This window comes from Sciurus vulgaris (assembly GCF_902686455.1).
Source record: "Sciurus vulgaris genome assembly, chromosome: 5".
In the NCBI taxonomy this organism is placed as follows: Eukaryota; Metazoa; Chordata; class Mammalia; order Rodentia; family Sciuridae; genus Sciurus; species Sciurus vulgaris.
In genome coordinates this window covers 112708519-112721669 of record NC_136465.1, presented here as the reverse complement: position 1 = coordinate 112721669, position 13151 = coordinate 112708519, and the positions used below count along the sequence as shown (strand labels likewise).

Below are 13151 nucleotides of genomic sequence, written 5' to 3'. Positions count from 1 at the left end.
TTGATTAGTTCATTGAATTTAAAGGCTGAATGACTTCTGTTAATGTTGAATTCAAAAGGTGCTCAATGTTTTATCTCCTGTCATACTGACTTTCCATCTGTCTTTCCTACTTCAAGTTATCTGGAAATAAACTGAGATTTGAATGATAGGATCTGGTTGAATGCTATTATTCAAACTGAGTAAACATACTCCCTATATACTGTTTGGGAATATTCTGTGACACTAAGTGACTTTCTCTTGAGTTACATTTCCAGTCCTAAAAATTATAATTTATAATTTTAGTTAGAGATCTACCCAAGATATGAGAGTTATAATGTAGGGATTTTCAGAAATCATAAAAATCAGATTCAAAAATCTGCACCATCTTCTTTTATAAATCTTGGAAATACATGGATGAAAAGGCACAGACTCTACCCTCAGTAGACTTACAGGCCCATATTAAGACAGTCACACAACAACATGGTAAGCTTTGTACGGAAGTGTGACTAGACACCTTGAGAACACAGAAAGGACTATTGACATTTATGGAGAGAGGTATGTCAGACTTTTCATGTTGCTTACACTGAGTCTTGAAGGACAGGCATTTGCTAAACAAAAGGATAAATGTGTAATATGGGTGGAAGGAACCTCTTCTACAGTGTCTTAGTCCTCAGAGCAGTTTGCTCTTCTTGGAAGATAAAGGATGAGACAGACAACATCCAGAGAAAATGCTGGGTAGATAGCAACCAGATCTATAACAGGTATTCTATAGCATACTAAGCACTTGGAGTTGAATTCAAGGAAGGATTGGGAATTCTGAAAGAATTTTGAACATGGGAGTATGATAGATATATATCTGGGGTGAATTCCTTTGTGTACTTGGGATAATGGTGACTTTATAGAGATTAGATTGGAAGGTGAAAATAACCAATAAAGAAGGTGATGTGCTGGAGGATGCAGTGGCACGTGCCTGTAATCCCAGAGGCTTAGGGGGCTGAGGCAGGAGGATTGTGAGTTCAAAGCTTGCCCTCAGCAATTTAGCCAGGCCCTAAGCAACTCAGTGAGATCCTGTCTCTAAAGGGCTGGGGATATGACTCAGTGGTTAAGCGCCCCTGGGTTCAATCCCTGGTACTCTCACCACCCCCACACCAAAAAAAAAAAAAAAAAAAAAAAAAAAGAAGAAGAAGGAGGAGGAGGAGGAGGAGGAGGAAGAGGAGGAGGAGGAGGAAAGGAGGAGAAGAGAAGGAGGAGGAGAAGAAGAAGATGATAATGCAGTAGTCCAGGGAAAAGTTGATGAAACCATGATCAAGGCAGCAGCAGCAGGGGTAAAGTGGGCAGGAGAAAGGAAACACCAGATGCTGCTATTGGGCCTTGGCAGTTTGGAAGGACATGTCATTGTTATCTGGGATGTGAGGATTTCCCTTCAATGACTATTTAAATTACAGTGCTTGCTGGTATAACTGGTTAGGCGGTGATCCTTAGCAGAAAGCATTACCTATATAGAATTACTTTTTTTTCTCTTGGCACTTTGAATATGTAGAGCTTGATATTTATAAGATTTTTAAAAAAAAAATCTGTGGAATGGGGCTGGGTATGTAGCTCAGTGCATACATGCATGAGGCCCTGGATTCCATTCCCAGCACTAAAGAAGAAAAAAAATCTGTAGTATGTAAAAATAAATACAAAATCTAATCTCTTCTGAATTTTACTAATAAAGGAGACTTGAATATTACATGGAGATTTCCCATCTTCTATACAAAGTTTATTTGTTTTCTATACAGATTCTTTGGGCCCAAAGCCGAAATACAGGTGGGAGGAGGATCTCTGACAACAGCTATTCTTTGGATGACTTGGAAATAGGTCCAGGTAAGCAGAGAGTTCCATGTGTGTGATATCTTTTAGAAAGCATTCATTAGAAGTAATGCCTTTTGGGGGTTGGGGAGATAGCTCAGTCAGTAGAGTGTTTGCCTTGCAAGCACAAGGCCCTGGGTTTGATCCCCAGCACCCAAAAAAAAAAAAAAAAAAAAAAGAAGTAATGCCTTTTGGGCTCAAAGCCAATGCTTCTAGAAGAAGAGTAACACCAATTAAAAGGAAGTCTGTCAAATACATTCGCAATTCTTATTGCTCTTTACAGCTTTTCCTGTGTGCATGTATGGTGTTTGTTTAATGTACTGGGGATTGAACCCAGGGGTGCTTTACCACTGAGCCATATCTCCAGCCCTTTTTAGTATTTTTTTTTTTATATTGAGACAGGGTCTTGCTAAATTGCTTAAGACCTCCCTAAATTGCTTAGGGACTCACTAAGTTGCTGAGACTGGTCTTGAACTCATGATCCTCCTGCCTCAGCCTCCCAAGTCACTGGGTTTACAGGTGTGTGCTACCACACCTGGCAGCTTTTCTTATCCTTGTCAAAAGTAACCTGTGGCAAACAAAGTATGCCTTTGAGGAATTACAAGTAAAGTGCTACAGATACTTTGGATACAGTTGTCTGGGGCTTGCAGGCTTCAATAGATAGGCTGTATCAGTATCAGTTACAATCAAGATTGGTAATCCTGGGGTTGGAGATGTAGCTCAGTGGTAGAACATGTGCTGGGCATAAGAAAGATCCTAAATTTGATCTGCAGTACCCCCACACACACTAAAAAAGAGGATTGGTTTTTCTATGTTACTGGTGGTAATATAACACATTGAAATTATTATGGTGAAATTATTATGTTTTGGGAAGGGGTCAAACATCTCACAAAAGAAAAACTAATAAGCACAAGAAAATGGTCAACTTTCTGGTAATCAAAGGAATACAAATTAAAAGAGCATTGAGATCTCATATTTTTCCATATGTCAAATTTGCCAGAATTTAAAAATATGCCATGCTTAATTATGGTAAAGCTTCTCCTTTTAGTGTTAGGATAGTGAATTAATATTATAAATGACAATTATGTTCCTGATTTTCTTTTATCCTTTTTAATAGAAGAAATTGACCCCTAGATTATAGTAGCCCAAAATGTAAAATTTAGAAACCATTGAAATCACATTTTATCATCTAACAAAGCATGTTATTTGCATGCTTCCAGGTCAGTTATCATCCTCTGCATTCAACTTGGAGAAAAATGAGAGTAAGAGAAACCTGGAACTCCCACGCCTCTCAGAAACCTCCATAAAGGATCGAATGGCCAAGTACCAGGCGGCTGTGTCCAAACAAAGTAGTTCAACCAACTATACAGTAAGTGTTCCGCATCAGTCCTTCACTGACTCTTCCAGCCGGTTGTCACTGTGCACTGGAACTAGGAAGTGTCTCCCAGCCCTTACCCTTGGGTTCCGGACCTATCCCTGCCCCTAGCCTGTCTCCCTTCACATAAATTCTACTCTTGCCTCATTTGTAATCTTTACTGTGTTCTAATCCTGACTTCACTCTTCTAGCTCTTTTATATTTCATTTTTGTGTGTGTGATGTTACCAGTCAGTAATGTTACTGAGAGTTTTCCTTACTCTTCTAATTAATCTTTTCATTGTTATTGCCAAAGAGGTATAGTTATATTAGCTTTAACAATAACATTTTGAGTTGGTTTGTTTTTGATACAAGGTTTCACTATATTCCTCAGGCTGGACTTGAACTCTGCACAAACTCAAGTGACTCTCCTGCCTCAGCCTTCTGAGTAGCTGAGACAACAATCATGCACCACCATGCCTGGCTAACCGAAACATTTTGTTTATTTTATTTTTTTTTTTTTTGCATTGTTTGGGATCAAATCCAGGGCCTTGCACATGTCAGGCAAGTGCTCCAACACTGAGCTGCATCCCTACCCTTTATTTTGGTTTTTGAGGAAAGAAGAGAGAATATTAGAGGAAAATAGCAGCATTCAACATGTTGGGTGTTTTATAATTTTTTATTTATATGTAAGTCATATAACAAAATCATCATTATATTATATTATTATTATTATTATTATTATTATTATTATTATTATTTTGGTACCCAGGATTGAACCCAGGGTTGCTTAATCACTGGGAAACATCCCCAATCCTTTTTTACATTTTTTTTTTTTTTTTCTTTTTGAGACAGTGTCTCACTACATTGCTTAGGGTCTTGCTAAGTTGCTGAGGATGGCTTTGAACTTGCAGTCCTCCTGCCTTAGCTTCCTAAGTCCACTGGGATTACAGGAATGGGCCACTGCATCCATCTAAAATCACCATTCTAAAGTACACATTCAAGCTGGTTGGGGTGGCACATGCCTGTAATCCCAGCAGCTTGGGAGGCTGAGGCAGGAGGATCACAGGTTCAAAGCCAGCCTCAGCAACTTAGCAAGGCTGTAAGCAACTTAGTGAGACCCTGTCTCAAAATAAAAAAAAATAAGGAAGGACTGAGGATGTGGCTTAGTGGATGAATGCCCTTGTGTCCAACCCCTGGTAAGAAAAAAAAAGAAAAAGGTGCAAAAGAATAAAGTACATATTTAAGTAATTTTTTTATTTATAAGGTTGTGAAATCATCACTACTGCCTAATTTCAGAATATTTGTCATCCCCTAAAGAAACCCTATACTTTATAGTTAGTCCAAACCCCACCCCAGTCCCCTGGCAACCACTAATCTACTTTCTGTCTTTATGAAACAGCCTATTCTGAACATTTCATAAAAATGAATCATACAATATATGGTCCACTTAATCTTTAATACTATGATATAATGATTTCCTACAGAGGTAGAGTAGTGCATTTTAAAAAGAGGAGAAATGACAGGAAGACAACACCCTTAATAAGAACAAAAATTTAGCATTCCAGATAGAATAAATGATCTTTTATTTTACATTTTCCTATGCTTAACTGGCAAATTGACACCACAGAAGGGCTTAATTGAAGTTACTTCTTTTTTTTTAGTAGTGCTAGGGATTGATCCTTGGGGCATCTTACTACTGAACCTTTTTATTTTTTATTTTGAGATAGGGTCTCTGTAAGTTGCTGAGGCTGACCTCAGACTTGTGATTCTTCTACCTCAGCCTCCTGAGTAGTTGGGATTATAGTTATGCACCACTGTGCCTGACTAAAATTACCTTTTAAATCCCATCTATTCATATGCACACATACACACAGGTATAAACACATCCATATTTTTCTTTTTTCTTCTTTAATTTTTTTAAGCATATGTGTTTTTCTTTCAAATGTTTTGCACCTTCTAAAATTCAAGATTACAAACCATTCATCTATTGCTATACAAATTTCTTAACAAACTCAGAATAATAATACTGGATTTTACATGTTCCTAAGTGCATATTAGAAATTGTAATGTGGGCTGGGGATGTAGCTCAGTTGGTAGAGTGCTTGCCTTGCAAGCACAAGGCCCTGGGTTCAATCCCCAGCACTGCCAAAAAAAAAAAAAAAAAAAAAAAAAGAAATCATAATGTGTATTCCAAGAGTTCAGTTTTCGTTTTCCCCATACAATTAAGTGTGCATTTTCCAATAGTACTGGAACTAATTGCAGACTAATTATCTGGGCAGTTAATAATTTCACCTTGACTTCTCGCAGAAGTTTTAATAAGAAGCAATGTGGAGCCAGGCATGTTGGCACACACCTGTAGTCCCAGCAGCTTGGGAGGCTGAGGCAGGAGGATCATGAGTTCAAAACCAGCCTCAGAAACTTAGTGAGGCCCTAAGCAACTGCCTCTAAATAAAATACAAAATAGAGCTGGGGATGTAACTCAGTGGTAGAACGCCCCTGGGCTCAATTAGGACCAAAAAAAAAAGTAATGTGGAATCCCAGGCTAATTATTCACAGTGAGTGTGAATAATAAAGCAAAATTAGACTTCACTTAAAAGGTAGGTCAGGAGGTAGAGCAAATAGGTGATCCTGGAAGCTTACTTTGCTCCTTTACAGCAGGTTGCTCCTGCTTTGTGTCTTCTTGCTGCAAACATTCCATCCAACTTACTCCATAAGTGAGAAAACCTGTTCAGTGACTTTTTTTTTTTTTAATCTTAATAGGGTTTTTGCATTACAGTTTTCCTTCTCTGGAGATTTTAGGAGTTGAGAAGTCTTCAGTTTGGTTTTTTTTTTTTTTTTTGATTGAACCCAGAGGTGCTTTACCACTGAGCACATCCCCAGCCCTTTTTAATTTTGAGACAGGGTCTTGATAAATTGTGGAGGCTGGCCTCAAACTTATAATCCTCCTACCTTAGCCTCCCAAGTAACTGGGATTACTGGTATGTGCCACCATGCCTGACACTAGGAGTTCTTGTGAAAAGTACATATTATCTCATCGCACAAGAATTTCTCAGGCCCCTCACAGAATATGGTTGTAACAAGGCCTATCTTCTCTGGCAGTAGGTCTGGAGGTGTGGTTTTGAGATGGAGGTTGGAAGTAAGTTGGGTTGTCATGTTGTGTCTGCAGTGCTGGCTGCCATCTCCTCCTCCTGGAGCACCTCAAGAGCAGTGTGCCTTAATCTGGAATACCAGACCTGAATAAATTAGTCATACCCACTTTCCCTCCATTAGCTCTGGGTCCAAAAATTGCTGTTTCCTCCCATGCTTAAAGAATCACAGAGGACAGAAAGATCCTAGATTACTAAATTACTAGCAGACTAACAGTAGGAGATGTCTATATTCATCTATATGTTGATTTTAGATATAGCAGGTAATATTCACAGAATATTAAAATGAACTTACCTGCTGGAACTAAAGTCTAGTAGAAAGAGGAAAAAACATGGTTATGTTTATTCCTTATGATTGTATTAATGCATGCTTTTTTTGAGGCTTTATTATGAGAAATAGAATAAGGTATGTCTTTAGCAGAATATGTGAATTTTTAATGATAAACATGTCTTTGAAAGTCCTACAGAGAAAGGTTGTTTTATGTTATCATAAATTATAATTTCAGTTTTTATATGTATACATCATCCCTGTCTCTCTTTCCAGGCCGGGCATTTATATATATGGTCAGTATATTTTCTTAATTATTGGCACTTGGCATCTCCTTTCCCCTGCTCCAGAATGGTCTTTTCTGATAAAACTCACAAGCTTTGCATTTCCACAAGCTCTGCTGCTAGAAGAGTGAATCACAAGAATGTTGTGTGTTGGAGATGGTCTGTGTGTGTCCATGATGATGTGTCTGTATTCTAATGAATGTCCAGTTTGAGACTAGCCTACAAATATTTAACTCTGAGGTATGTGTCCACACAGCTGCTTTTGTCATTTCACTAGTCAATGGGTTTTGCTTGTGAGAGTTAGGGGGTTGATTTGACCCGAAGCCTCTAAGAAGAATTTTTTAACATTCCAAGTTTATTTGAAAGATGTGTGATGAAGAGAATGGAATGGTAAGAATTTTTCTTTAAAAATTCACAAGTTATTTTTATTTTATAGAATGAGTTGAAAGCCAGTGGTTGTGAAATCAAAACTCATAAATTGGAGCAAAAGGAGAATGTGCCCCCAGGTCCTGAGGTCTGTGTCTCCCATCAGGAGGGAGAAAAGGTGGGTTGAACAGTCTGATGTCCAGTTGCCAGAGAAGCATGTGTTCTGAATTAGATGCTTAAAATTAGAAACAACTCTAACTCTAGGCTGTAGAGTGTCTGGGAATTTGGTAGCAGCTGCCAGGACAGATTGTCATTTTTGCAGGCCACACAATTTCAGCAACTTATAGCTGACCAAATAATGAGCCTTCACTGGAAAATTCTTTTGCTCAGCAAATGCTCAAAGGGCACAGAACTAAAGTGATTTTTAAAAATCTGCTGGATTTAAAGTGCTTGTACATTCTTAATTTAAGTGCATTCTTAACACATTTTTGATAAGATACTTCTTTTTTTCTTTTTAAAATTTATTGGTTTATATTTTTGTTGTTGTTGTTTGTTTTGTTTTGAAATGGGGTCTTGCTATGTTGCCCAGGTTGATCTCCAGCTTCTTCCTTCAAGCTAGTCTCTCTCAGCCTCCTAAATAACTGGGACTGCAGGTGCACGCCACCCCATTAACTTGTTTAACACACTTCATTCAAGAAAATCTTTTATTTTCCCCTGGAGTTTTTTTTTTATTTTTTGCAGTGCTTGGGAATAAACTTAAGACCTCGCATACACTGGGCAAGCACCCTACCACTGAGCTATATCCATCCCTAACTCAAAATAGTTTGAAAGCTAGTCACTATTCTAAGCATAGGAAATACAATGTCAGCAACTTATAGCTGACCAAATAATGAGCCTTCACTGGAAAATACTTTTGCTCAGCAAATGCTCAAAGGGCACAGAACTAAAGTGATTTTTAAAAATCTGTTGGATTTAAAGTGCTTTTTGTTTTAGTGATTTTTGTTTAAAAACAAAAGACAAACTATGTGGCCTTTATATGCAAGGAAACTAACAGAATAGAGGGAAGGTAACAGGTAGGCTATTGTAAAACAATGTGGTAGGTGCTGTGAGAGAGGTGTACAGGACCATGCAAGCTCAGAGGAAGGACACTTATCCTGACTTCCTCAAGAAGGTGATGTGAGCCAAGTCTTAAAGAATATGCTGACTAGGCCAAGTGAATAAGGGGAAAGTCAAGTAAGATAAAGAAGTGAGTGCAGACACAACAGATTTGAAAACCAGAGATCATGGCTTGCTTAGGAATTGCAGCTGTCTTGGCCTGAGTAAGGTACAGATAGGCAGTGGTGAGAGACAGGTGGAGGGCCAAAGCAAGGTCTGAAAAAACTTTATATGTCATCATTAGAAGTTTGGACTTGGATGCAAACTGAGTGCACCATACTCCCAGTTACTCAGGAGGCTGAGGCAGGAAGGTGGCAAATTTGAGCCCAACCTGGGCTATGTAGCAAGACTATCTCAAAACAAAACAAAAAAAGGATGGGGATGTGGGTCAGTGGTAGAACCTAGCACACATGAGGTTCTGGGTTCAATTCCCAGAATCACACACACACACAAAAAGTTCGTATATAATCAGGTAACAACAGAAAGCCACTGAAAGATTTTAAGCAAATCATATTTGTGTTTTATGCATTAATCATTAGATGCATGGCTTAGTTGCAGTAGGTAACAATATTTATGCAGGATGAGTTTGTCATGTCTTCTTCTAAATAATTACTCAGTCGGGCACAGTGGTTCACACCTATACTCTCAGGGGCTCAGGAGGCTGAGGCAGGCGGATCAAAGCCAGCCTCAGCAAATTCGCAAGGCTAAGCAACTCAGCGAGACCCCAACTCTAAATAAAATATAAAAACAAGGCTGGGGATGTGGCTTAGTGGATAAGCATCTCTACGTTCAATCCCCAGTACCAAAAAAAAAAAAAAAAAAAAAGTATGGTTTATTGACAGAACACTCACAGGAACTTATAAGATACACTGCATGCTTGGACCAAAGTAGGCACCCAGAAAAATGATCTCAATGACTACAAAATTCAATTTACAGCATAGAATATAAAAGAAAATAGAAAAATTAAACTGTTTTGTCTTATAAAAGTATATCACAAGCATGTGTTGAAGTAATAAGACAAAATACTTGATAGTCATGTGTTACTTGGTCATTAAGTTGTCAGATAAATTGTGTACATCTTTACAACAGTGTGCTAAGGCATTAGCCTAGGGGTCATATGTCTTATATCAAATGAGTTCTTTCCTTAAACTGCCTGGTTTTCCCATGTTTTAAATAGGTGATTATTTCTTAAGAATAACAAGTAATTATATTGGAATTTTCCTTATATTCTATAAAAAAGAACATTTAAGAGAAAAATATTCCAGCATTGAAATTCCTTCATTTTTACCCCAGGAGCATAGTTTGGAAAATAATCATCTGGAAAATAATGCTTGGGTTGTCCTTGTATCTAAATCTCATGCTTCCTTCTTGATCGTCTTCATGATGATTTGAAACTGGAACTCTGGACTGAACTGGAGGATCAGAACATTTTAATTATAGCCTGGAAGGGCATTAGTGCAGCTGAATCACAAATTGGGGAGTAGGCAGGGAAAAAGAGGATAAAGACAATAGATATTCTTTAAGCATTTACTACAGGTTTATAAACTATTGACTGCTGTTAAATTGGAAAAAAAAAAAAAAAATTCAGAGCCTCGCCTATCCTTTTGGCTGCATTCCTAGTTTTCGTTAACCAGTACCTAAGCCCTATTTGAACTTTGACTTGCTCCAAAAGAACATTAATGCTAAGGTGAACTTTCTTGAAATGGAATATTTTGTCAACGTATTGTTCTTCCCTTTCTCCTCTTGCAAATGAATTTGTGCTTTCCTTTAATGAAATGTTTGAGCAAAATCTCATATGCTGCTGCCTGGAAGTTCCTGCAGTGAAGTCATCTGTTTGACCATGTGCAATGATGTCATTCTTGGCACTAGGTATACCCCACAGGTTCAAGGTGACCAAATTAGAGGTGAGGGAAGAACATCTTGGGATGGATGAACCTACTAAGCAAGAGTTGAAGAACCTTTAACTCTTTTAACAGTTTTCAGAAAAAATATTTCATACCATTATATGAAATAATGTATATAAAGTGATCAGTTCAATACCTGGTACAGAGTATTACAGTTATATAGAAAAGAGTGTTACTTTCCTTAACATAGGGGTTTTTGTTTTGCTTGTTTTCTGAGAGTGGAATGATGTGGTTAAGAAGTTCTTTTATAAAGGGAGATGATGCACACTTTCGGCATTTGAGTGCAGTCTGTTTCTCGAGTTACTCTGTAATTGAGAGTCATGTTAATATCCTCATAAAAGACATTTTGCTGCCTCTTATTTAAATGCTCAGCTGTTCTGGTGCCCGTTATTTCCCCAGGCAGCCAGTGACTGACTGGAATCAGCAGGTTTTTATGGCATTAATAGCAGTTTGCTCTTTTATTTTATTTATTTATTTATTTTTGCTCTTTTATTTTTAATGTGATTCTTAATCCCCTCTCCCACTTTTTCTGTAGACTTCTACAACTGAGAATAGCCTGATGGCCCATTCCACTCATGCTGAAGATGATGACTCCCATAAGCCTTTGCCCTTAGTGCTCGAAGGTGAGTTCTTACTTCTCCACACATATTTGGTTCATAGGTTTCCCCATTACTGTCATTGCTGAGAAAGTAATGTACTAAATCCAACCATTTAGCTGATGAAATCTTCCACTTGGTTTTAAGGTCTGGTGCTGGGCTGGGAATGTAGCTCAGTGGCAGAGCATGTGCCTAGCATGCATGAAGTCCTAGGTTCAACCCCCAGCATGGGGAGTAGGATTTGGTGGGTAAAACTGGTTCTTAGATACCCTTAACACATTTCATGGCTTAGGGAGCAGTTGAATTCAATTAAATATAATTATCTTGGGATAAATTAAATACTTTTGATACTTCTCTCATCAAACTTGTCCTACCTTTTGTACCAAACCCTTCCAGGTTTAAAGCTGTATAAACTAATATTTAAGTTTTTTTTAAATAGAGGTGTGTCCAAAAAGGATTTTATTTACTTGCAGGGATAAAAACTGGTATTTGAGTAACCTCTTTAGGCTATACGGTTTTTACTGCTGTTACAAAATTTTGTCATTATAACATCTTATTTTGGAGTTGTTTTAAGCCTAGCTTATCCCAAAGACAAAAATGTTTGGTTTTTACTTTACCGTGCCAACTTTCAATTTTAATTTTCAATATATCATTTAAAAATATGTGTGGATTTTAAGACAAAGTCTTGCAAGATTGCTTAGGGCCTCATTGAGTTGCTGAGGCTGACCTTTAACTTGCAATCCTCCTGCCTCAGTGTCCCAAGTTGCTTGGATTACAGGTATGAGCTACTGCACTGGTAAAAAAAGGACTTTAATACATAAATAAAGTAGAAGTATGAGCTAAACAGATCTTTAGTAAACCCTACCTTAATATTTTAGAGAAAAACTCTAAACCACTTGAATCCAGGAATATTCCTTTTGCAATTATTTTGCTTGGACTAGAAATATTTCTAACTAGGTTGGCAAAACATTTTTTCAAAAAATAAGCTGTAATCTTTTAGTACTTGTTGACTCAACTCTAGATTTTTAAGGAATTTTTAAAATTATTACTTTTCCTTAGTAACTTATCAGTGACTTTTCTATGTTTCTTCTGGGTTCATGGCATGAATATACTGGCAGGAAATCAACTTGTGCAGTTGGTATTTCAGTGATTATGAAAAAACTTTATGGAGCCCTTTTCTATAATTTTCATTCACGGATATATGCTATAAGACCAACCAAAGAGAAAATGTGAGATTATACATACAACACACATGCACACACATGTAGTATGAAATGTCTGCCCTTGTGTTCCCTCAGTTTCCCAACTCCAGTTGGAGCACCCAAGAAGTTATTGGGAGTAACAATGACCAAAAAGATAGCAAAATCTATAAATGTCCTTAAGAAATGTGAATACTGCAGGACTGCAATTTCTTTTTTCTTTTTTTTTTTTTATAATGTATTTTTTTTATTGTAAACAAATGGGATACATGTTGTTTCTCTCTTTGTACATGGCGTAAAGGTATACCATTTGTATAATCATAAATTTACTTAGAGAGGACTGCAATTTCTTTAGGCAGAGTTGTTTAAATTCCCACTTTGTGTGGCACAGGGTGAGAAATTTTGCTGGTAACTTGATTTGTAAGAGGACCCGAGGACCTAAGGAGCATAAGTTTTAGTTTATTCTTCAATAGAAGAGCAGTGTTCTTCCTGGTGTTGAAAGTACCCATCTTTGATAAAAAATGCCCAGATTTTCTTTTTTGGAAAACCCTTTCTAAGATTTTCTATGAGATACTATAAAATGTCCTTCTTTTATATCTCAAGCAGGTAACTCCCATGTTAAGAGTGAGACCCAGCAGCTGGTGTCCCCCAAACCACTGAGTCCTGATGCCAGAGCCTCCGGCCTTTCTGAAAGTTCTCCTCCCAAAGCAGTGAAGGTATGATGGCAGTTTATCTCTAAGCCTGGTTAGCTAATAGAGCTAATTGCACTTTGTATCCTCTTCATTATAATCTGTTTTGCTTTTCTGGGGATGATAGATTTTTCTCGGCCAGGAAGGAGAAGGCTCACTAATATGTCTCAATTTGAAATCTGAAAAATATGTGAAAGTTTAAGAACACCTAAATCTAATAATAAGATAATATGACTTTAAAAAATCTAAGTTCATAAATCTTTTGAGTGGGTAAAACCCACAAAATGGGAAACATGGGAAAATTAGCATGTTGGATGGACATGTACAAAGCTCCTTAAAGATAGTGCTCAGTGGTCTG

General features: G+C 37.5%; 1 protein-coding gene across 2 annotated transcripts in view; it reads left to right on the top strand.

Moving 5' to 3' along the window:
* LIMA1 (LIM domain and actin binding 1) overlaps nt 1-13151 on the top strand; it is an 89169-nt gene that overhangs the window by 63459 nt on the left and 12559 nt on the right. The window contains exons 5-9 of one of the 2 annotated variants that reach the window (XM_079139778.1): nt 1761-1845; nt 3051-3199; nt 7321-7428; nt 10845-10932; nt 12711-12820. In XM_079139778.1, coding sequence (XP_078995904.1) covers nt 1761-1845; nt 3051-3199; nt 7321-7428; nt 10845-10932; nt 12711-12820 — 540 coding nt within the window. Of the gene's footprint in view, nt 1-1760; nt 1846-3050; nt 3200-7320; nt 7429-10844; nt 10933-12707; nt 12821-13151 lie in introns of both variants that reach the window. The other variant, XM_079139777.1, reaches the window with a different exon arrangement.